Here is a 25,336-nt window from a genome sequence, read left to right on the forward strand (position 1 = left end):
TGCTCTTTCTCTTTCGGCATCTCATTGGTTTGAAAGCTCTCCTCCTCCTCGCGCCTTTTAATGTTTTCCTAATGCGGATATATCCATTTGAAACCGGAGAAGTGGAGCTGGCTCAATTGAGGCTCCGCCCCCTTTTTTCTAAACTTTTTTTCGGTATTCGCTTTCTTTCGGGAATTCAATTATATTTCATTTTTCTTAAAGGCGCATGTGCCACCGCCCCCTTCTCTATTATAATTTAATTAGTTCAAAAATTTGAAAGAAAAAGAGAAAAAGAAAAAAGAAGAGAAGCGTTCGTTTCCCTATGTCGAAAAACATTTTTCTTCTTCTTTTTTCTTGAATTCAATTCAATTTTTCCTTTTTTTGTGCTAGTTAGACTGGTTCAGCTGGCAGGATGACGGGGAGCTTATTGAATAAGAAAAAGGTGGAAAAACGGGATTTTGGAGCGGATTTTCATGAAAAAATGTTTAAAAATATAGATTTAGTAGAATTTTCCGAATAAAAATTGAAAAAAAAAAATTTTGGAGAAAAAATGTTCGAACATTAAGTTTTTGTTAGGTATTGCTGGAACAGGCTGAAAATGTTCCAGGTTTTCAAAAATTGACTTTGAAACAGTAAAATTCAACAAGTCAGGATAATTTCAGTTTTTGTTTGAAATTCTCAATATTTGCTGAAAATTTGACAAAATTTAAGATTTACCCTCACTTCGAAGTAATTTACAGCTCAATTCCGTGAAAAACTATTTAAAAATTAATTTTTATTGCAAGAACGGAAATGAACGAATTAGCGTTCCTAAACTTTCGGAAATTTAGAATGTTCCATTCGAAACAGTAATTTTTCTATGAAAAAAACACGTTTTCACACCAATTTCCAATTAAGTAAAAAGGTAGAAAACTGGGATTTTCATGATTTTTTTTAAATTGAGTGTCTGGAACTGGAACAGACTGAAAATGTTCCAAGTTCTCAAAAATTGATCTCGAAACAGTAAGAAAAATGAAATTTTCAGACTAAAATGTTCCAGAAACCCCAGTTTTTGACTGAAAATTTGACTAAATTTGAGATTAAACCACATTTTTTGCATTAATTTACAGCTTAAAATATCTAAAATTGAATTATGATGAAGCTTAACTGAATAAGGGTCCCCAATCTTTTGAAATTTTCCATTTGAAACAGTAATTTTTTTAAAGTTTCTAATCAAAAAATCCCTCTTTTTCTCCCCTCTCCTATCCCCATTTTTTCGTATGAAATTGCTCAATTCCAACCCTCCAAAAAAAATGGGAAAAGATTGTTTACTTTTCCAGAAAAAGAGATGAAGATATTCGTGCTTCTCTAGAAAAAAAAAGAGATTCGTCTGGAAGATATGTGTCAGAAAGAGATGTGCTATAAATTTCAGAAAATTTGAGTTTTTGGGTTAGAAAATGTCAAATTTTTTGAGATTTTATACTTTTTTCCATGCAAAAATCCCTTTCTCTCTCTTTTTTTCGCCTCAAATCACTCTATTTCATCAAATTTTCAGCCTCAAATGAGTATCCGTGATCGAAAGCACCGATGGGTGCGTCGTGCTCGTCTTCTGATGGCAATCGAGTTATTTCTATCGATAATTTTCGATTTCACAATGATTGGATCAGTGAAAAGGGGACAAATGTTGAATTGTCTATTGGTTGTGGTTATTACTCTTAATATTTTGACAGGCGCGAGGTGAGTACAGTAACCCTAGATGGGGGTACGGTAGCCGTGATCATTTTATTTCAGATTATTCCTAAAACTACGTGGAATCAAGTGTGCCAGCTCAATTATGGCCTATGTTCTATGGAAAATCGTTCAGGAGGTTGTGATGGTTCCAGCTCTCGTGGTTTTCAGTTTTATATGTGTTGATGTGAGTTTTAGTGGGATTTTTGAGTCAAAAAACTAACAATTTTCCAACATTTTCAGAGATATCTCCGAAGTTGGGACAATGTGAATCATGGTGTTCAGATACTAGTCATCGTGTGGACCTATGCAATATATTCTCTATTTCTAATATTGTTTCTGGGTGAGTTGGGAGAAAAAAAGCTGAAATTTTCAAGCAAAATCATGTTTTTCAAGTCGAATTTTCAAAACCTACGAACGAAAATATTTTAGCACCGAAAAGCACCTGGGACTGAGAATCTAGAAATTTTGAAACTTGATCAATTTCAGTTGAAACAGTAGATTTTTGTATTATCTATTAGCTCGGCACAGTTCTTACAACTGCGCTCCACCGCAAACGAGAGAGTATCGGCAAGAGAGACGCAGAGTTTTTTCTTGTGCCGACACAGATTTTCACAGTTTTGAACTTACTTTCGCTGTTTTCCATAAAAATTTACAAAAAACTTTGGTAAAACAGTGAAAATCTGTGCCCGCGCGAGAAAAAACACTCTGCGTCTCTCTCACCGATACTCTCTCGTTTGCGGTGGGGCGCAGTTGTAAGAGGAGTGGACTGCTAATGTTTATTTCATACTTGTCACGGGCCGGGCCGGGCCGAAATCAGGAAAAATCTCGGCCCGGCCCGGCCCGGCCCGGCCCGTGGCCCGGCCCGGCCCGCTCGGCCCGTTTTGAAACATTTTTTCAAAACATTTTGAGTTTTTGAATTTTTTTTGGAAATTTTTTGAAAAAAGTATAGTTTTCGAATAAACATTTAAAATTGAATCAAAATGTGAATATGTAATGATAATTTAAGCATTTTTACTGTTTTTTTTCGAAAAATTTCAAAAAAAAATTGGTAAAAATGGGTACCCATTTTTGAATCCGGGCCGACCGGGCCGGGCCGGGCCGAGAGAAATTTCGGCCCGGCCCGATTTTTGACAAGTATGGTTTATTTCAATTAACAAAACTGAAATTTCCAGCCTGGCTCGCCCGTTTCCTCTGGCAACTCCAATCAACACACGCCTCGAACACTGACAAAACCGAGAACGCCACTCAGATTTCATTCATCGACGGATTCCATTCAGAAGCAGATCATCATCAGCTACTCGACACGACGTCGTCACGAATGAACGGAGCAAATAGTAATGAGGCATTGGAATTGAGAGAGATTCCACTACGGGAGACTACAACGACGACAACGAATTCGAATCGACCATTCATACCCTACGATCATGTTGTTCCATATTTATCCCCTTGAGAAATATCAATAATTTTCATCGAAAAACTACGAATAATTCGGGTTACTGCTGTAAAAAAATGCTTGTAAAATTCGTATGACTAAATGAAACTTTTCGTAAACTTAAAAATAATTGCAGTGGAACAGTAAAAAAATGTAATGGTCGGTTACTGTAGTTAGCGCTCAGATAGAAACTATAAGTATACTGTATCACAGGGTCATAGAATGTCCATATGAAGCAACTGCGCTCCAAAAAAATTAGCGTTAAATTAGCGCGAAATTCAAAAAATTCATCCAAAAAAATTTTTTTTGTGTATTAAAAATTTGTATTTTTCTCTTTTTTAATGAATTCGATATTTTTTTGTGCAAAGTTTTCTCGAAAATAGCGAGAAAATGGAAGAAAAGCTAGCTTCATTCGAAAAATTTGACTCCCTATCGTTCGTCTTACTGTACCCACGTTATACAAAGGCGGCATTATGCTGATCGGCGACTCAATTGGCAACGTGCAAGTTGTGTGCAAACGCGCTTCACTGAGCTTCCGGTTTCGCGCGAAAATAATTTGAATTCATATGGACTAAATTTGACCCTGTGTGTATGAAAGTGAAATCGTTTTGGATTTTTTCTAAACAAGACACAGCCTGATAATTGGATTTCAAACTCTGAAACGCGACAAAGGCACCCCAGACCCAGATCTTCTGGCTACAGACGCGCCATAGGTACACCCGGCCGTGATCTTGTGGCTACAAACGCGTCAAAGGCACCCCAGCTAATCATGTTTCAGTCAAAAACGCGTCAACGACACCCCAGACACACACTTTTAGATACAAACGCGCCAAAGGCACCCCAGCCACAGATCTTCCGGCTACAGACGAGCCTAAGGCACCCCAGAATATCATGTTTCTGTCAAAAACGCGCCTAAGACACCGCAGACACACATTTTCAGCTACAAACGCGCCAAAGGTGCGCCAGACACTTTTCCAGTTAAAAACGCGCATAAAGTACCTCACTGTTCAGTTGAAAACGTGTCAAAGGCGTCCCAGCTTCAAAAAAACAAGACCGCTGGGGCACCTTTGGCGCGTTTTGGTTAATATTCTAGAATTTTCCATAGCATTTTTTCCACAAATATCGTCACATGTGGTACTCTAGATTACTGTAGGAATCCGATCGATTTCGAACGAGTAGGACAATTTCACTAGAAACAGTGAATTTGGATCAGTTAGAAAAGCATACTGTAGGTGTATACTGTATTTGTAGAGGACGGTAACAAGATACTGTATCTTGAAGTCCAAAAAAATTGCTGGAGAAATGAAAATTGAATTGTCTAAAACTTACTAAGGAAACTATTCAGATTTTCGTGAAACAGTAAAAATAATTACAGTTCTGATGAATTCGAGTACTGTAGGACTCCTACTGTAGGATTACGGTATCTTTCAGAATGAAACGATTACTGTTGGTATCAATAGCTCTCAGCTTGGATTTTAACGGCAATTCACAGTAAATGTTTAATTATAATAGAATTCGACCAAAAAAGTGATAATAATTTTTAGTTGCTCTCTAGTTACTGTAGGATTACTGTACCACTCAATAAAAACCAATGACCCACCTTAGAGGAAACATCTCAATATTACAGAGAATTCCCAATAATCTCTGTCTTGTTTACCAGAAACAGTGAGAATTTGTTCTAGGATCGAATCTCTATGCTCGCGATAATTCACAATTAGATAGACAAAGATACTGTAGATTACGGTAGGTGCACATTACAGGGTATACGGTTAAAGGGTACTGTAGATTACTGTAGGAATCAACTTCAACAAGTGAGGACATTTTATTGTCGTATAATTCCAGAGAAAAACTATCAGATTCACTTGAAACAGTAAATAATTTGGCTAGATAGAAGTCCAGTAGATCAGTTATACAAGTATACTGTAGGTTACTGTAGGTGTACAGTGCGGTAACGGCAACTTGAAATCCAAAAAATTGCTGAAGAAATGAGACCAGAATTGTCTAAAACTTACAGTGAAAACCTTTCAGATTTTCGTGAAACAGTAAAAATAATTACAGTTCTGATGAATTCGAGTACTGTAGGACTCCTACTGTAGGATTACGGTATCTTTTAGAATGAAAGGATTACTGTAGGTATCAACAACTCTCAGCTTGGATTTTAACGGCAATTCACAGTAAATGTTTAATTAGAATTCGACTAAAACAGTGATAATAATTTTTAGTTTTAGTTGTTTTTTCTCCGGTTACTGTAGGATTACTGTACCACTCAACAGTCACATACCTCTGGATCCTCTTCCCCACTGGCTCCGCCCCTCACAATCGCATTCGCATCATCCAACGAGCCCAGCAGAACTGACGAGACACCTAATCTCGCAATTTCTCCCTCAATCAGTCTCAAAAACTCTCTTGCTCTCGTCAAGAACGGAATATGCTCCGCGCTGCCTCCAGATGCTCCGAGAGCCGTTGGTGTCGACGGAGCAGTCGTCGCCTTCTCTTTTTGCTCCTCCCATTTCTTGAGTGTCGCATCGAATACCGCGTTTCGAGCGAGCATTTGAGCCCGATTCTTATGAACGATTTGCATGATTCCAGGTGGTTGAAGCCACGGTTCTCCGTCTACTTGAACGGGAATGGGCTCGTCTCCGAGGATTACGATACGCACGTGACGACACTGGGCGATTCGATGGTTTTGGAGACGGACTGCGTTGGGGACACGGGAAGTTGCCACGTGGATTACACCGAAGAGGGCGACAACCTGCAAATGGGAGGATTAGGGAGGCGGTTACTGTAGTGGTCTGCACTTTCAGAGAAAACAACTTTTTCGACCTGGTCGGCTATTGAAAAAACAATTTTATGCCTAAATTCTTTTAAAAACGACTAAAATTCCTTTAAAAATGAGTAAAGTTCTTTAAAAATGACGTAAATCCCTTAAAAATGACACTTAAAAAATAATTTTTCAGATAAAAACACGTATCAGATAGTGTTATTTCAGAAAATTCTAATAAACTTTCATCATTGGAGCATATGCTAAAAATCGCTCTAAACATCCTAAATTCACGTTTTCCTGGCTCAAAAAAGCTTTCGTGGAAGAGTTTTCACACACAAGTTTTTGTCACCGTGTAGTCCTCTCGGACAAACTTTTTTCTCAATTTCTTCTTTCCTCGTTATTTTCAACAAATGTTCGTTTATATCGCATAAAAAACGAAATTTTGTTGAAAAAACGAGGAAACCAGGAATTGAGAAATAATTTTGTCCGAGAGGACTACACGGTGGAAAAAAAACACGTGTGGGAAAACTCTTCCACGAAAGCTCTTTTTGAGCCGGGAAAACGGAAATTGTTGTGTTTCGAGTGATATGCTCCAATGATGGAAGTTTCTAAGAATTTTCTGAAGTATCAGAATCTGAAATTTGAAAAAATTGACTTCAGTTCTCCGTTAAGATGTGCAGGTACAGTACCTCTAATATCCGATCGTCAAAACTCTGCACCGTGAACTCTGGTCCATCCTTATTCCGTCCCCAGAAATTCGCACCTCCAGAATACGATGGAATATTCAGAATCACGATTCCTTGAAGTGACGGCAGATCAATTGGCACACCATCACACTCCAATTTTATCCTTTGCTCCAGATTCCGATACGTTCGATGCATCAATTCTTTTCCACCCAATATACCGTACCACATGAAAAGTTTCGATCGAGATCGCGTCTTCTCGGATTCCTCTCGTTTATTGTGGAATTCAAGGGCGATTTTCGCGTCGAGACCAATGCCGAAATAGTTGTTCATCACGCACATCTCTTTGTATTGGGTACTGGAATACGGGGAGTTTTTCTTCGGTTTCAAATAAAAGAGATCAATAATTTTCTTGTTTGAATTGCTAATAAACACTGAAGAGGCTAACTTTCTACTCCAATAACTTCTCAAATACATCGATTCGAGATTCATAAATTTACTGTTTTACAAAATACACATAAGAAAGAAATCCAATCAAATTTTTATGTCAATCAAAATATGGTACTGTCACTAATCAGAACTGCCTAAAATAGAACTAGTACCAATCATAATTGTCAAATCGTCGTCTAATTACTAAGCATCACGTTCAACCAGTTGCTATCGGTTTTGATTCATGCTAGTTCTATTTCGGACAGTTCTGATTCGGGGTAGCAACCAAAATATTCTGTTTCGTTGAAAGATTTCAGAAAAGTTATTGAGATAAACCTATTATAATGTCAGTTAGAATTCTCATGAAATTCACCGTTTCATGAATTTGATATAAACAAGAACTTAAATAATAGTATGATCCTGCACTCGAAGCCTATTTTGTGATGAACTCTGAAACTTTAAATAATCAAAAATTCGAATTGTATTCATCAAACTCAATTGTCGGATTCAGTAAAAAGTTTCTAAACGCACCAACTTCTAAAAAATTGTTTGTTTTCAGACTTTTCACAAAATCATATTTTGTTTTTTGTTCTAAAGGATGTTTGATTAAATCGATAAACGCATACTTGTCACGGGCCGGGCCGGGCCGATTTCTAAATTTTCACCGGCCCGGCCCGGGTCGGCCCGGGTGAAGCGACTTTTTTTCGAAAAACATGTTTTTTTCAGTAGTAATTTTTGAAAAAGTGGTTTTTGGGGCATTTTCTGCAAAAGTTCGACTGAATTGATGATTTTTATTAGTTCTACAGTGAATTTAGTGATAAAAAGTACTTGAAAATTATTTTTGGGGTGCAAAAATTTAAAAAAATTTTCCACCCGGGCCGGCAAAATTTTCCCTCGGCCCGTCAAATGACAAGTATGGATAAACGGAAATTTTTAATTTGCGAAACTACATGTAAACAGTTTGAAACAGTAAAATATTTTTCGGTCAGGGAAACAAAATTTCAGATTTTGATTGCGTTATTTTTAGAATAAAATTATATTTACAGATGTGGATTCCTGATGTTTTCGCACGAAAGGTTGTAAGAAAGAGATTGTCAAAAATCGGTGACACCGAGGTGGAATCGAACCACCGTCTACAGATTAAGCCTCCGCAGCACTACCACTGTGCTACCGGTGCGCCCGAAATTCGACTCTCTCTCTCAAGAAAATTCTGATTTTTAAATGAGAAATTTTAATTTCAAGAATGTACTCAAGTGATCCCTTTTATTTTCAGCTATAAATTCTAGAGGGAACTTTGGAAGAAGTGTATCTGAAACTAGCAGTAAGAATTAAATCTTCGAAAATTTCATCTGCTCGTTGTGAAACAGTGAACTATTTGAATGGTTTTGTATGACAAGTATCGACGAATTATTATTTGGAACGGTTTTTCAAAAATAATCTGATACTCTTGAAACAGTAAATTTATTATTGATTATACTCTTTTTCCTGATTTTTCACATTTTCTTACCCAAACCACTTTCTTTTCTCCACACAAAACTCTCTCAAGAAAAGACAAAAAAAAACGTACAAAGGTGTCTGACAATCGACGGACGTATTGATCTGATTGACATTGCCACCAGTATTCGGGATCGACCCGACGGCACGTGACATCTGCGACAGTACTCGTGCATTTAATAACAAAATTTCGGCGATGAGGGAGCCGCCGGCGAAACCAGATAACATGTTACGACAACTGCAATAAAAGAAACATGAAGAAGACAATTAGAAGGTTAGACAGAACACATAATGACATTCAGGGAAGGGAAATTATATTCGGGGTATTATAGAAATAATTGTTTCTAGCCATTTCGTTTTTTTTAACTATTAGCACGGCACACTTCTCACAACTGCGCTCTACCGAACCCGAAGAAAACTGCGTTCGAAATTGAGAAACTCAGAGAAAAAGAGACATTTCTCAAGGGGAATTCGGTGGAGCGCAGTTGTAAGAACATTGCCGAGCTAATATGACCGTTTTCATTCGAGCACAGCGTAAACTTATCGAAATATTATAATTTCAGACCAAATTCCAACAGTTTTAATACCGAAATGAATATTTCTTGACATTTGATGTTGGCCGACTAGACCTATCGCCTCTGACATTAAGCCACGCCCACTTTCAGCTGTTTTGGCGACAATGTTTGGGAGGAGGCGTAAATTTTACTAGGGAAGGCTTCCAGGTGACCGTGGAGTTATGGGACGTGGCTTATATCATTGGAAACAGAGTTGAGCGGAATTCCGCTTTCCGCCTTCCGCTTTCCGCTTTCCGCCACTTTTTTCTTTCCGCCTTCCGCTTTCCGCTTTCCGCCAAAATTTTTTTTTATTCCGCCTTCCGCCTTCCGCTTTCCGCCAAAAATTTTCCTATTTCCGCTTTCCGCCTTCCGCTATTTTATGATTTTTTCCGCCTCCCGCCTAGAGAATACCAGATTGAAAAATATGTTTGCCTACTCCAATTTACTGATATTTTTTTACGTTTTTTTGCAGCAATACTATCAGTTTTTACCGAAAAAAACAAAATTTAACCATTTCAAGTGTTTTTTACAACAAACTAAGGCCAAAATCGTCTTCTTAAAAACTAAATTGTATTCCGCCTTCCGCCATTTGGCTTTTTTTTCATTCCGCTTTCCGCCTTCCGCCTTCCGCTAAAAAATTTTCGCTTCCGCCTTCCGCCTTCCGCTTTCCGCCGAATTTTTTAGAATTCCGTCTTCCGCTTTCCGCCTTCCGCCCAAAAATTTCTTATTCCGCTTTCCGCGTTCCGCCTTCCGCCATTTCAAAAATCGCATTCCGCTCAACTCTGATTGGAAAGCTGAAATTATGCTGATTCCAAATTTATTTCAGTTTCTGCCCTCGAGGCCTGGTATTCAAGAGTTCGCAAAAATAGAGAACTTTGACCCCGTTTTTCTCGAATACTAGATCCCTAGGGGCCAAAACTGAATATATATATTTGGAATCAGAATTTTCTCAGCTTTCCACTGATAAAGGTCACGTCCTATAACTCCAAAGTGACTCCATGCCCTTCCCTAGTAAAATTTACGCCTCTGATAATCATACTTGTCACGGGCCGGCCGGGCCGGGCCAAAATCAGGAAAAATCTCGGCCCGGCCCGCCCGTAGCCCGGCCCGGCCCGCTCGGCCCGTTTTGAAACATTTTTGAAAATTTGATGTTTTTTTGGGAATTTTTTTGAAAAAGTAAAGTTTTCGAATAAAACTTCAAAATTCAATAAAAAGGTAAATATGTATTACCCATCCGCCGGTGGTTGACCATTCGCTCAAAGTTCGGCCCGGGGACGCGGAGTGGGTCTCGTTGCGGAATTTCGATTTACGGCGGCTCTTGACCGTACTTTCGCCATAAAAAAGTTTTATACTACGGTAGTCGCGTCGAGACCCACTCCGCGTCCCCGGGCCGAACTTTGAGCAAGCGGTCAGCCACCGGCGGATGGGTAATATGATAATTTAAGCATTTTTACTCTAAATTTTCGAAAAATTTCAGAAAATTGTGTTACAAAATAAGTGCACATTTTCGAATCCGGGCCGGCCCGATTTTTGACAAGTATGCTGATAATAAGCTACGTCTCTTCCCCACAGCTGGAAGTGTGCGTGGCTTATTATCAGAGACGGTAGGTCTAGTCAACCAATACCAAATGTCAAGAAATATTCATTTCGGAAGTGAAGCTGTTTGAATTTCGTCTGAAACAAGAATATTTCGATATTTGTGTCAAGCGTGGCCAACGATAACGGTCATATGTAAAACAGAAGAAATTGCTTGAGAAACAGTAATTAAAAGAAAATTTCAGTGCTACGAAAAGCCAAATAAGATTTACATCAAATCTATGACCAAAAAATGTATTAAAATGTAAAGGGGGATGCCTATGATCTGATGCGGACCTGCTCAGAGAAGCCGAAAATTCACAAAAAACAGGAAAAAATGTTTTTTTTTAAACTAGTTTTTGGGAATATTCGTAAATGACAATATTGCTGGAAAGAAGCAGAATAAAATTACTGTTTCATGGTGAAACAGTAAGTTATTTTATTTTACCCAAAAGTGATCCAAGCATGATTTCTTAACGAAAGAATTTTAAAAAACTTCGGGAAAAAAGTATCACTCAACGATAATTACAAAAAAAAAGAATTCTAAAAATTACGGTTTCACTATGAAACAGTAAGTCACAAGAGAATCTTGATATATTCATTTATTCAGACTGTTTTTCATGCTGCATGAACTTTAAAACATATCGGAAATTTCTAGTTTTTTTTTGCAAAAAATTAAAAATCTCTTAAAACCTTCAATTTCAGTCTGAAACAGTTTTATTTTTTGGATTTCTATAATCGATATCAATTCGGTTTTTCTCCTAGTTTTTATTCACTCAAAAAATCAACAAAAAAGTTAGAAATTTCAGCTGCAAAAACACAAAAACCAACATAAAACACACACAATACAAACCTTCTCAAATGCGAGCTACTCGACAATCCCAAATCACTTCCGACCGTCCGTTTTCTCTCTTTTATTCGTGACCACGTGGCAGAATCAGATGGTCTTGATGGGGAGAGAGTACTTCCAGATGCGCCGACACCACAACCAGAAGAGGATCCTTCCATGTGTTCTGGAAATTATATTGATAGAGTTGATGGGATAGATAACACTCAATTGATTACGCTTTTTATAGAAATTTTTTGATGAAATTATGAAACAGTAATTTTTTCAAAAACCTGAAAATCAGATTTTCAGCGATTCCTGGGGGCTGGAGTTTCTACATTCTAGACCGATTTCAGCACTTCAAAAGTCGAAAAATTGGTTGAAACCTTTAAAAAACGGTCATGAAACAGAGAAAAATCCACGTATGTGCCCGGGTGGCGTTGAGCGCCTCGCATTTTCAAAGAAAATTCAAAAATGCGGCTAGAGAGAGAGAGTGTGCGACTTGGAGAGACGCAGACACACTCTCTCTCGTCGCATTTTCGCACACTTTGTCTTGTCTGTCAGCGCCCAAAGCGCCTCCATAGCCACATCCCTGGAAAAATCTCGGCTCAGAATATCCAAAAATCTACTGAAAACCTGTAAAAAAGAACCATCTAAAACTCTGAAATTCGGTCAAAACTTCTGATTTACGACTTATCTGGACAACATTTCCCTCAAAAATAAGAAATGAAAAACCTCTTTTTTCACTTTTTATAAAACGTGACCTCCCATACTGATAACAATCAGCAAGTACCGTATTCCGTGACCTTCAGATAACGATCGCTCTACTTTCAGATGCATATAAGGAATGGCAAAACAGGCAGAAATCGTCATTCTCTGCCGTTTCCCCCTAATGATGATGTCTACCGATCAAATGATGTGCTCCAGGATGGTCAAAAATGGCTCTAGAATGGACAATGATGGCTCCTGGATGGACTCTACGATGACCGGAGGTGCTTGTGACGCTTTGGTGAAATTGGACGTCTGGGACGTCTCATTACTGGTTATGGACGTGTGGAAGGAAATGGATCAGTACTGGAAGAGGACGCCAAAATGTAGATCATCACGAGTGACGTGACGGCCGAGTGACGGATCCGTATTGTGCCATAGGGCGGGATAGAACAACAAAAAATGGTTATCGTGGTGGCATTTGGTTTCCGAAACTAGTCCCTTGGTCTCGTATCGTCTCTTCCCGTTGGTTCCAGTGGTATCGTATCGTCCCTTCCCCTCGGTCATGTACCGTCACGTCCCCTTGGTCTCGTATACTACCGTCCCCATGGTCTCATATCTTCCCGCCCCCTCGTCTCGTTTCGTCTCGTTCCCTCGGTCTCGACCCGTTTCGTCCCGAAGGTCTCATATCGTCCCGTTGGTCTTGTATCCTCCCGTCCCATCGGTCCTGTCTCGTCCCGTCTCCCGCCAGTCTCGCCTCGTTTTGTCCCGTTGGTCTCGACCCGCCCCGTACTTTTCATCCCGCCGGTTCCGTCATTTCTCGTCCCGTTGGTCTCGACCCGTTTCGTCCCATCCCGTCCCTACGGTCTCGGCCAGTCTCGTATTGTTCCGTAATCTAGGTCCCGTTGGTCTCGTATCCTCCGGTCACTTCGGTCTCGTATCGTCCCGCCGCTTCGGTCTAGCGCTCGAAATGGGGCGTCCCACTTTTTTCCGGGAATTTTGGAAAACTGTCAGTTTTTGTCGGAGAATAGTGAAACTTTCACAGAATCGGAAGACATAGCTGGGGACGCAATTTCCTAAGTTTCAAAAGTATACGTTTATTTTCAACCGTTTTATGACAATCCGGGACGCGCGGGACGGGGACGCGGGACGTCCCAACTCATCCCATTTCGAGCACTACTTCGGTCACTTCGGTCTCGTCCCGGTATCTCCTTCTAGTTCTCTAGTTAACATCAATAGTAAAAACAATGAAATTAAAAGAAATTTTTGAAGAAGTATCAAAGAATTCCTAAACTCACCGTACTCGCCGTATAAACTACTATCCGAATGGCTCTGTTTCATCTTCTCCACTCCACTTGAACATATCGGATGAAGACTTTGACTCTTGATTTTATCCGAATTCTTATTCAATGTCGTATCCGAATAGATTCTCGGCCGATCCGGTGATCCCTTCATATTCTCATTTGTTGAGACGTCTTCTGAAGCTCTTCTAGAAGATTCTGATGTCTGATTCTCTTTCGGTTCTCCAGAATTCTCCACGTCATCATCATAAGCAGTCGATGGTTCTCGTGTTGCACCGGGAGTCGGTGGGTGTACTGTACCTATTGATGGTTTCTCTAATTTCTCTAATTCATCGAAATTTCGGGCGGATTGAGAATTCGATTGAGAATTGAATAGAGCTGTAAGGACAGCAGATGAGCTGGATTGGGAATGAGAAATATCGAATGTCGCTTTGCAAGAAGCACTCCGAAATTCTTTTCCGTCGTTTTCCTCTTCTTCAGCTGGAGAGCACGGAGGGGAGCAGGCGGATGAGGAAGACAGATTTGAGTGGGATATCTGAAAAAGAATTCAGAATTTTGGAAGCATTGGTGGTGGCCTAGAAAGCGCATTTCGCATTTCCTAGGCCACCAAATTCAAAATTTCTGAAATCGGTCAATATGGGGCTCAAAACGGAAATTTTATGAGGATTCTGGATATGTTACTTTTAATTGGGTCGGAAGGTAACTTTTTTTTAATCCAAGATTTTTTTCGAAACTTTTTTTTCGACAGTTCTGAAATCTCGAAAACTATAAACTCTACCTTTATTTCATTAACAAATTCATCTTCTCCACAGAATTCCTGAAATTTTGAGCCCCATTTCGACCTATTTCGGATCATTTGGGTCCAGTGGCCTAGGAAATGCATTTTCTAGGCCATCTATCAAAAATGCTCCAAAGTTAGTCAATATGGGGCTCAAAATTTCAGAAATTTTGTGAGGATTCTGAATCTTTTAGTTTTAGAGTGTTAAATGATATTTCAGATAAAAATTATGAAAATTGTTTTTCTCGGTATCAACTTGATTTGATCCAAAACTCACCCTAAGCACACTTGGCGTCGTTTTACTCCTCTTTTTTCGAAACCGTTCTCTCCTCGTACACGCCGCCGTATTCGTATCTCTATAGTGTTGATCGATACCCTTTTCAGCCATTGATATCACTTCTCGCAGTGCTTTTTTCAGACTATTCGCTCGATTTACCACAGAATCTCTTCGTTTCAACATCTCGTCTCCCGTCGAACACTCGTCGTCGTCTCCTGGTTCGAATCCTGATTCTTCGAGGTAATTCGCGTCTTCTTTCAGAGATTTCATAAGGCGATCCAGTTTTCCTAGTAGAGTGTTGCAACTGAAAATATTGTTTGATTTTTATTAAAAGTTTTGTTTAGGCAACTGTAAAGTTTTAGATGAAAACTTGAAAATATGGATTTAGGGACAGATTTTAGGAACAGAACAACACATTTTTCACTAGTTTTCCACAGATTTCAGTTTTTTAGAAATGACTTTTGAAACAGTAAAATTTCTAAACTTTTTGACTTGAAAGCAGTCTCTAATCGCCAGAGCACGCGTCTGAAATCGTTTTTTCGATCCGATTTCTGGATATGGATTTTCCATAGTTGTCAAGGCCCGGCTTCAAAAAATGACCCTTTTTTCCAATTTTTTTTCGAAATTTTTTCAATTTTTCATCGAAAATGTGACCATTTTTGACTATTTTTCAGAATTTTTTCTAATTTAGTCAAAAATTTGACTTTTTCGCGAAAAAATTTGTAAATTTGACTTTCGCGCCAACTTTCCCGGGCCGTGCCTTGACAACTATGGGATATTCTGAACATAATCGCATTTTTAAAGCGAAAATTTGGAATTCTCAGTATTTTGGGTGAATTTTCGAGGGTTTTTCGGTGAAAATTTGGTCTTCAGCTGTATTTTTCAGCTAGAAATATCATTATTCTCGTCCAAACTTAATTCGAGGGTCAAAGACTTTCAGACAACTTTTAGGCATCATTCAGTTCCTCAGGGTAATCGAATTAAAAATTGGGAAATTGGAATTAAAAACCAAAAAATTGGTTCATGAAAATTACTTTTTCGAAGAGCATTAATTTTCATCAAAAATTTATCCAAAAGTGGAAAAAAGTAAGTGCTCCGTCAAATACTGTTGCTTCATAACAAATTTTAGATTTATAGATTTGTCTGAAACTAGAAAAAATTACATTTCAAACAAAAATCAAAATTTTATAACTAACTAGACGAAAAACGCATTTTTCAAAATCTCTTTCAAAATCTTCATCTTCTGTTTCACAGAAAACATGTAATATACATACGGTTTTTACTTGTAATATACAGTTTTTAAGATTTTTCTATTCCCATTTTCCCACAATCCCAACCCACTAACTTCTCAGTCATCGTATCACTACTCTGTCTCCCTTCTGCTTCCTCTTGTTCCGATTTCTCTTTGTCTTCTGAATTCTGTGACGTCATCGGTCTCGTCGTCGAGACTCCAGAAGTAGTAGGGAAGCATGTTGAATAATTCTGTGATACATTATGCACTAATTCCCGAATAGTCGTACATAATTGATTAGCCGCGTGGATTATATCAGAAGACTGTTCCGCGTCAAGAAACGTTCGAACTTTCTCGATGACGAGTTCTTCGTATCGTCGGACAGCGTCTGCTTGCGGTCCTGAAAATCAATATTCTTCTGTTCATTTTACACTGAATTTGACTGAACATCTATTTTGAGAGCCAAAATGTTAAGGTAATATGGGATTTTAGCGCTGAAAATTCGGTTTTTTACAAGAAAATCGATCGTTTTTGAACCAAAAAAGCCCAAAATCAGGGATTCGAGCAATTTTTTCACGGAAAAACGACATTTTCAGGCTCAACAACTAGACCAAACGAATTCCCTGAAACAGTATATTTTTGAGATAAAAATTTGTTAACGAAAATGACTGAAAATGTTGAAAAAACTACAGAAATTTGAGTTTTTGGATTAAAAATCGAGCTGAAAATCGCATTTTCTATCCTTTTTTCGTTCAGAAGATGACTGCAAATGCGTTAGAAATCGCTGGGATTTAAGTAGCTCAAAAACTCTTTATTAGCATGATTTTTGTCACTTTTCCGTTATTCCATACTCGAAAATCGAGAAAAAAAGAAAAAAAATGACTGAAATTTGAGTTTTTGGCTCAAAAAATCAGTCTGAAAATCGCATTTTCAATCTTTTTGCTCAGATACTCTTAAATTGCTTGTTTTTGCAGAATTTCACAAAAATTTCAGTTAGAAAAGTGAAATTTCAACTCAAAAACTGTATTTTTGAGTGATTTTTTTGCAAATTTTCCATCATTTCATACTAATATTTCCCCCACCTTCAATAGCCAAAACACTCCACCGATCCAACATTTTCGTGTGAGCTCTTTCCATCGTTCGAACCACTTGAGGCAGAAGAGTATCATCATAAAATGCGTGTCCCCAACCCAATACACGTGCCAAATCATTTCCAGTTCCTAGTGGAAGTATCGCCAGTTGACACTGAAAATGAGGGAATAGTGAGACAAAATACCTATTAATGTCTGGATGAGGAAAGGAAATAAGTATTTCTTCGAAACAGTGATTTGTATAAAATTCAAATTTTTCAAAATTTTCAAAAAAATTGAATTTTTTTAGGAACAAAAACTTTTGCGTTAACCACATTTTGTGGCGAGGAGTCCTTTTAAAAAGATTTTCGTCTCCAAATTTAACAGATTTTTTTTTCAGTTTTTCGACTTGGTGGCCTAGAAAACCAATTGTGGAATTCTAGTCCACCAATAGACTTTTTAAATTCCATTTTGAGCCTAAAACAGCCCCATTTTTCAACAAAAATCGATCAGACATCAGTTAAAATCGGCTCAAAATTATCATTTTTTAACTGCTGGCCTAGAAAACCAAATCGTGAATAATTCAAGGCCATCAATCTAAAAAAAACTGGTTTTCGGGGACATTTTGGGCCGAATTTCGACCATTTCGAGCCAATTTTAAGTATCGGTAGCCTAGAAAACCATCAGCACGGAATCCTAGGCCACCAGACGGGAAGTTCGGCCACTGAGTCAAAAAATGTGTTTTTGGGTCATTTTACCACCAATTTTCGTGCAAATCTGAACGTTAATAATGCATAAACCAACTTTTCCAGAAATTTTTATCAAAAAATTATGAAACAGAAAAAATATTTTTTTAAATGAAAAAAAAACCCACTTTAGAATGTAAATTGAGGCGATCGAAAGCGCTGAGCACCCATCCGACAGTTCCATCACCACCACAAACAAGTACACGGAATGATTCGAGTTGTGAGAAGAATGTTAGTCTGCAAATGAATTGAGAAGTGAATAAGATGTGAATTGCCTTTGATTTGGAATTTTTGATTTCTGATAACTTTGAAACAGTGATTTTTAACACTGTTTTTTTTTAACAATTCAAGAAATTGGGCGGTTTTTAAAAAGGGAAGAGATTACATTTCTATGATAACACTCGAAAACTCCTAAACAATTTCCAAATAACAACATTTCAGCCCTAAAAATGCTAAAAATTCCAAAGTTGGCGAACTTTGTCTGTCGGGTTTCAGACTCGTGGATTTTCAAGGTATTTTGATGCTAGGAACGCGTCAAAAGAGCGCCAGACTTACAAATTTATTCAATTTCTTTTCTAAAAATGCGTCAAAGGTGCGAAATTTCTTCTAAAAGATTTGAAAACGCGCCCAAGATGCCCCAGACACTCAAATTTTTGCGGTATTGAAAATAAAACGCGTCTGAAGAACGCCAGCATTGCTTCTGCATATTTTTTCTGATGATTATTCTATGAAATGCACTGCTTTCTCAATGATCACACTAAAAACCAGATAAAAGTTGAAAAACATCGCAATACTGGCAGACAGAAACCTAAAATGGTGGCCTAGAAACACAAAAGGAAAAAGTTCGGCCAGCACTGACTACTTTGAAATTTCGAGAACTTTTCGGAATGAGAATTCGAATTTTTGGTGGATTATGAGAATTCATCATAGGAATGGCCCTTTTTTCTCCACATTTATGAGGTTACCAAGATATCACAATAATATTTGAAAAGATTCCCTAGAGTGGCGATGATTAACTCGTAAAGTTTGGAAAATTCACTTCAAAACTTTTTGAAACAGAAATAATTTCAGATATTTCAGATATTATTTGGCCCGTGGCTTTTTTGGCAGCCTAGATCCACACATGATTCAAAAGTCTGGAAATTCGGTGTTTTTTATTTATTTCGATAATATTATCGAAATAAAAAAGTTCCGACATTTTTTCCCCCTCGGTGTTTGCAGACTCAAGCCAAAATTATCAAATTTTGGCTTGAGTCTGCAAACACCGAGGGGGAAAAATGTCGGAACTTTTTTATTTCGATAATAGGGTACTCTTGAAATTTCTCAAAAAAAATTCGAGCTAAAAACGTCTGAATTTCCAGACTAAAAATCACCCTATGCCTTGATCAGTGATACCGAGAAACATCACATTTCAAATCATTTTAATTTTTAAAAACTTATTTCCAGTAATCATAAGCTATGAATCGAAGTTTATCTGACTTGTTGGAAACAAGAAGTCTTCTGATTTTCATAAAATTTTAACGGGAAAAAATCGGTGATTTTTGTATGATAATCAAAAAATCAATCATGAAAATTCAATCTTGATTTCTTGAATTTTTGAAACCGGAATTTTTCGACAAATTGTTTGAAAAAAAACTAATTTACAATATTAGCTCGGCACAGCTCTTGAAAAATGTCCCTTTTTCTCTGAGTCTCTCAATTTCGCACACAATTTTCTTCGGTTTCGGTAGAGCGCGGTTGTAAGAATCGTGTCGTGCTAATACATTTATTTCTGATTTTTTTTTTAAATTTCTCATTTCATAAAAACTCACGCAAAATCGGGACCAGTTGCAATAATATCGAATACTTGAATTGGATTCAATATCCGTCGAAACTTTTTGATTATTCGTTGACCCTGACTATCACCCGATTTCGCGTTGATTAGTACGATAAGTGGACTTCCTCCCGGAAATTCGCCGCCTGAAAAAAGAGAGACAAAATTTCAAAAAATCATGAATTTTAATTTCAAAACTGAAATTTTTAAAATTTTAAAATTTCAATATTTTGTTAGTTTCGAAAACTGTGTTTGATTTTTTGATAGTCCTCAGTTTAGCTGAAAACTAAACTTGCTTTCTTGCCTCTAACCCTCAAAATAGTGTGATATTTCAAAAGCGTCAAACGACGCACCAGCCAGCTCATAATTTCAGCGCCAATAATCTTCAAAGCGATGGAATGAATTGTATTTTCCACAGCACCCTGCACGGGGAACGCGCAAACAAAAAAACGAAAATTAGCCGTAGGGCACGTTCGCATTGTCTACAGTAATACTCAACAGAAAGGACAAAATTTTACTGAGTCGGGCACATAAAAGCGTGAATATCTCGATTTCCCGAAATTTGTTCGAAGAATGCATATCCATTTCGTGTAAAGGAAGACTTTTTGTATAATTTTGTGAATTTTCATACTTTAATATTGCGTATTCGTGGTGCCGACTCGAGATTTATGCAAAATCAGAATTCCAGCGGCGCCGAAGAAACCGAGTTTTTCAGTATTATTTCTGCTGGATTTTCAATTTTCGAAGTCGAAAATAGGTTTCTGAACAGAAACAAACCATAAAATGAAGAAAAAATAGTGTATTACCCATCCGCCGGTGGCTGACCATTCGCTCAAAGTTCGGCCCGGGGACGCGGAGTGGGTCTCGTTGCGGAATTTCGATTTACGGCGGCTCTTGACCGTACTTTCGCCATAAAAAAGTTTTATACTACGGTAGTCGCGTCGAGACCCACTCCGCGTCCCCGGGCCGAACTTTGAGCAAGCGGTCAGCCACCGGCGGATGGGTAATAAAACCTCTGATTTTGAAAATTTTTCAATTTTTCGAAAATTCTAAAAATCTGATTTTTGCTAATAGCCGATTCTCAAGAGGAATTGTTTTTCGATTTTTATGACTTTCTGATGGGGAATAATGCTGAAAATGTCAGAAAATCGCAAAACTATCCTGATTTCTCTAATCACTAAGCGAGAGAGTATGCGAACGAGAGATACGCAGACAGTGGGAGAAATTTTGAAAGCTGTGCGCGTTTCGCGTTTTTAGCGAGCTTGTTCCTCGTGCAGGGTACTGTGCTGCGCAGGTATGTGCCCGGGTGGCGTTGAGCGCCTCGCATTTTCAGCCGAAATTTGAAAATGCGACGGGAAAGAGTGTGCGAAATGGAGAGACGCAGACACACTCTCTCTCGTCGCATTTTCGCCCACTTTGAAATCTTTCAGCGCCCAAAGCGCCTCCATAGGCACATCCCTGGAACTGCGTCGAATTTCGCTCTCCGATCAATCTAAGTGTTCAAAAATTGGCAATTTCGAACAATTGAAACAGTAAAAAATATCAATTTTCATAGATTTTCCCCTCTTAAAATCTCGACACTCACCATACGCCTCTTCCCTGAGAATAGCGGTTCCATTCGAATTGACACCTTTTAATGCAAGCGGTGAGATGACTGAAAGTGCCGAATGACCTAAACTACACGAACGTGCCAGATTCCCAATACACGCGTCATGGACACAACAACCACACCAAATGCATCGGTAGTCCTGTAACGATAGATAAATGAATAAAAAATTCAGATTTCAAAAAAAAAACCGAAACTGTATGAAAAAAAAATGTCAAGAGAAACTGTCTGAAAAAAATGAGTTTTTCGGAGTAAAAAATCTTGAATTTGTATAATTTTTGAAAATTTCAGCAGAAATTTCTATCTGACACTGATTTCGACACAAAAATCATTGAAAAATGAGTTATCTTCTGTTAAATTTCACATAGATTCTCGATTTTTCGGTAATTTTTCAGTTTTATTTTTTTTTAATTTTCCGGTTTCAAAACCTCCTCATTTCCCCCAACTCACAACTAATTTCCTAACAGATCCGCACGGTTTCTCACAAACGGAACATTTCGCTGGCATCGGAAGATTTCCTTCCATCCATTGATGTGGTAATATTGAATTCTCGGGACTAATAAATTGTAAATGTTGTGGAATACTCGATTGATTCGTCCATTTGCATGGTTCTGTGATGTTGTCACGACACTTTCGATGCGCTTTCACTTTGCAAACTGAAAGAAAGATGGATTGAGACGAGGATTGTGAGAGGATACATGAAAAGTCTGCAATTTCAGTAAAAAACCTTTTCCCAAACGCCCGGTTAATTCGCGCCAAAATTCAAACGTTTTCGAATTTTTTGATTAAAAAGTGCGCGAAAAATTACTGTATCTGTAGTAATGTAAAGTACTGTATCAAATTGATACAGAAAATTTTCAAAATTTAAAATCTATCTATCTGTCTGTCAGTTTGTCTGAATGTCCGGATGTCCAAAAACCTACTAATTTCACCAAATCTAAATATGAGGAAATTGATTGAATCTTAGAATTCATCACTGGGAAGCGTTCTATTTCTTGTTTTTTTTTTCCAGATTATTGAACCGTAATTATTTTTTGAATCTTAGAATTTCAAAAAAGAAAAAAAAACTCACTATCACAAGTGTAACCATGCCATGGTACTCCATTCAATTTCTCTCTACAATAATTACAAAATGTAGGTCTCGGATGATTGGTTTCCGTCCAGTGATGATGTCCGGATGTCCCTTCGAGTAGGGCGACCAGTGGTCCGGATGCCTGCAAAAGAAATGAGATGATGGAGAAATTAAGGATTTTCGGAAGAAAAATTGATGAAACTTTTGCTTTTTTACAGTTTCGAAAAACAAAAAGAAGCTTTGAATTATTCACTAACAGGTATGTGCCCGGGTGGCGTTCAGCGCCTCGCATTTTCAGCCGAAATTTGAAAATGCGACGGGAAAGAGTGTGCGAAATGGAGAGACGCAGACACACTCTCTCGATTTTACACACTCTCTCTCGTCGCATTTTCGCCCACTTTGAAATCTTTCAGCGCCCAAAGCGCCTCCATAGGCACATCCCTGTTCACTAATAAATATTATCACTAATAAATACGATCTCTCAAGATTTCAAACAGGAAAATGTTGAAATTCTCAGAAACTCCGCCCCTTTTTCTCAAAATTTTGGAAAAATTGGCAGATTTTTTTTTCTGTTTCAGTCAAAAAATAAATACTTTTTTACTCAAATCATAATTCAGTCATCTTCCATTATATTCCAATAATCGGTTTCTAAACATTGAAATGCGATTTCTTCAAAAAGTTTGGCGGATTTTTACATTATTTTTTGCGAATTCTCAATTTTTAGGACATTTTAATAATTTTTGAACCGCGATTCCGTTTTTTTTAAGCCATTTGAAGCAAAATGGAACAATTTCTTCCATATATTTTCACAAAAATACTCAAAAAACCGCGTTTCAGCGAAAGCCACGCCCATTTTTAAGCAATTTTCGATTTTATCAAATAATTTTTTCGAGGAAAAATTGAATTTTAGTGTTGAAAACTTATTTTCGCTCAATTTTAAACTGTTTCTGTGATGAAATTATCATATTTTCATTGTCGTTAAATAGTTTTTTTGGCGAAATAGCGATTTTTCTAACTAAAATTAGTGAAAAATTGTTCAATATAATAGGAAAAGCTTTCATAATGAAATTCTTTCAGACATTTTGATGCATTTTTGGTATTTTTCAAAGTATTTTGACAACGGAAAAACACGAAAAACGAAAAATCATTCGAAAAGCCAACAAAAAGGGGCGTGGCCTAATTTCTATAGCTTTTACAACTTCTCCTGGGTACTTGGCGCCAAAACTCAAAATTCCATTTTTTGGATTTTTTCGCGAAATGTCAAATCTTCGACTATGATTTAGAATTATAAGAAATTCTTAAAAATCATCGAAAATGTTCACATTTTTGATGAAAAATTGAAAAATGTATTTTTTACTGATAAAAAATGGGCGTGGCCTACATAGTTTGAGACGAATTTTTGACATTTTACACTAATTTTGATCGAGTTTCCAATATTTTCTTCTCGCAAAAAAGAATATGACATACCTTCTCGGGAAGATTATCCTTTGCACGTAGTATGGACTGTTTCCACACTTCTTGCTCATCATCATTCAAACGCGTCGCCACCATTCACCGAATTGAATGACTGAATGGGGAATTGAGACTCAATCGGATGGGAATGGTGGTGGTGGGGACAGCAGTGTAGACGGATTGATATGATGGGAGGAAGAGGAGGAACGGGAAAGAGTAGATGGTGGTTAATGGAGGGGAGAGGGAGGGGCTGAAAATATAGAATTAGGAAATGAGGAAGGAAGGAGACGGTGGAGACGGAAATAAAGATTCAGAAGGCGTCAAAACTGGAATTCTGAAACTAGGAGCCTTTAGAGAACACGACACCACTTTCAAACGATCTGTAAATTTGGTCATAGGTATTTTCGACTACAGGGAGTCCATTTCTGCCGTCAAAACTTGCTAAATGTCTCGGCGAGCCGAGTTATGAGCTTTCAAACGTTTCATATGGTTAACCGGAGTTCCACGTGAAAAAGCTTAACGATGTGAAAATATTGAGAGCTCACAACTCGGCTCGCAAAGACATTTAGCAGGTTATCGGAAGAAATTTTGAGAATCGGAAGAAATTTTGAACTGAAGAAGAGAATCCAGACATTCTGAGAACATAGAATATACTGAATTCCGAAAAGAAATCTTCAGAAGATGTAAAATTATGAAGATGAAAAGACGTTGAAGTCTGGAAAACAACGATGAAGGAGGAATTCTGATATTCTGAGGGTTCAGAAGACGTGAAACCCTAATCAGGATTCAGAAACAAGGAGTCTTCAAAAGAAGATTCTGAACAAACTAGGATCCTGAATCTTTGAAAATGTCTGATTAGAAAGAACAATAAAAGAGCGAGGAAACAAACTTTTCATTTTCGATTTCAAAAATATTTTTCGCGAAACAGTAAAAAAATGTTTGTTGACAAACATCTTGAAACCGGGTTAGTCATAGGGATTCATTAACGAGATGTCGAATTTCAGATTCTGAAGGCAGAAATATTCAGAGTAGACGTCAAAAAGTTGTCTGATATCATGTAGCGAATCGCCAATCGAATTCTGACTTCATCGATGCACAAAAATATGTTTTTTGAAATCGTAAATTTTTTCTTCCGAAAACTCTCGAAAAAAAACTATTTTAGGCATAGTTGTCAAGGCGCCGGAAAAAATCAAATTTTTTCGCGAAAAAGTCAAATTTCTGACTATCATTCAGAATTAGAAGAAATTTTGAATAATAGTCAAAAATGATCACATTTTCGATGAAAAATTGAGAAAAATTCGAAAAAATTTCGAAAAAAACGGTCATTTTTTGAAGCCGGGCCTTGACAACTATGATTTTAGGTACCTAACTCCTGTAAAATGGCCAAATCTATTAAAATTTGCAACAAAAAACTGATCCATTAAAAGAACAAATCATGAATCAGCAATTCTCACAACTTCATCATTACACTTATAATGCTGTTGAAACAGGAAATTTTTGTATCAAAATAATTTTTTTAAAAAGGTTTTTTCTCGATTTTTTTGAGAGTTTCGGTTGCAAGTTGCAACAGATGATTTAAATACGTCCAAAATTGGAACAAACGGAGAAAATATTATAATGAACTCGAAAATGTGAACATTTTTCATTAAACATATAGAAAAATGAAGCCTAAATAACGTATTCACATGAACATTTCAAGCCAGAAAAGTCAAACGACATATTTCGAAAACTTTTTTGAAGATGACAGACGAACTAACATCTCCAAATATAGCAAAACTATTTTCAGAACTCTCTGAAACAGTAAATATTTATACTAAATTCCAGAAAGATCATCCT

General features: G+C 37.6%; 2 protein-coding genes across 2 annotated transcripts; one reads left to right on the top strand and one right to left on the bottom strand.

The window, feature by feature from the left end:
• Nucleotides 1-1,519: 1,519 nt before the first annotated feature.
• Nucleotides 1,520-3,139, top strand: GCK72_015214 (uncharacterized protein; the record flags this gene model as incomplete). Its single annotated transcript, XM_053730701.1, has 4 exons — nucleotides 1,520-1,695; nucleotides 1,750-1,873; nucleotides 1,930-2,029; nucleotides 2,862-3,139. The coding sequence occupies 4 exons, from the start codon at nucleotides 1,520-1,522 to the stop codon at nucleotides 3,137-3,139; spliced, it is 678 nt and encodes a 225-aa protein (XP_053585473.1).
• Nucleotides 2,946-23,599, bottom strand: GCK72_015215 (uncharacterized protein; the record flags this gene model as incomplete). The annotated part of the gene is made up of 15 exons (XM_053730702.1): nucleotides 2,946-3,065; nucleotides 5,403-5,873; nucleotides 6,575-6,926; nucleotides 8,565-8,729; nucleotides 11,474-11,633; nucleotides 13,453-13,990; nucleotides 14,511-14,814; nucleotides 15,856-16,141; nucleotides 16,824-16,986; nucleotides 17,686-17,794; nucleotides 19,369-19,516; nucleotides 20,956-21,118; nucleotides 21,427-21,632; nucleotides 22,049-22,190; nucleotides 23,516-23,599. The coding sequence occupies 15 exons, from the start codon at nucleotides 23,597-23,599 to the stop codon at nucleotides 2,946-2,948; spliced, it is 3,411 nt and encodes a 1,136-aa protein (XP_053585474.1).
• Between the last annotated feature and the right edge of the window lie 1,737 nt (nucleotides 23,600-25,336).

This window comes from Caenorhabditis remanei, chromosome IV, assembly GCF_010183535.1.
Source record: "Caenorhabditis remanei strain PX506 chromosome IV, whole genome shotgun sequence".
NCBI lineage: Eukaryota > Metazoa > Nematoda > Chromadorea > Rhabditida > Rhabditidae > Caenorhabditis > Caenorhabditis remanei.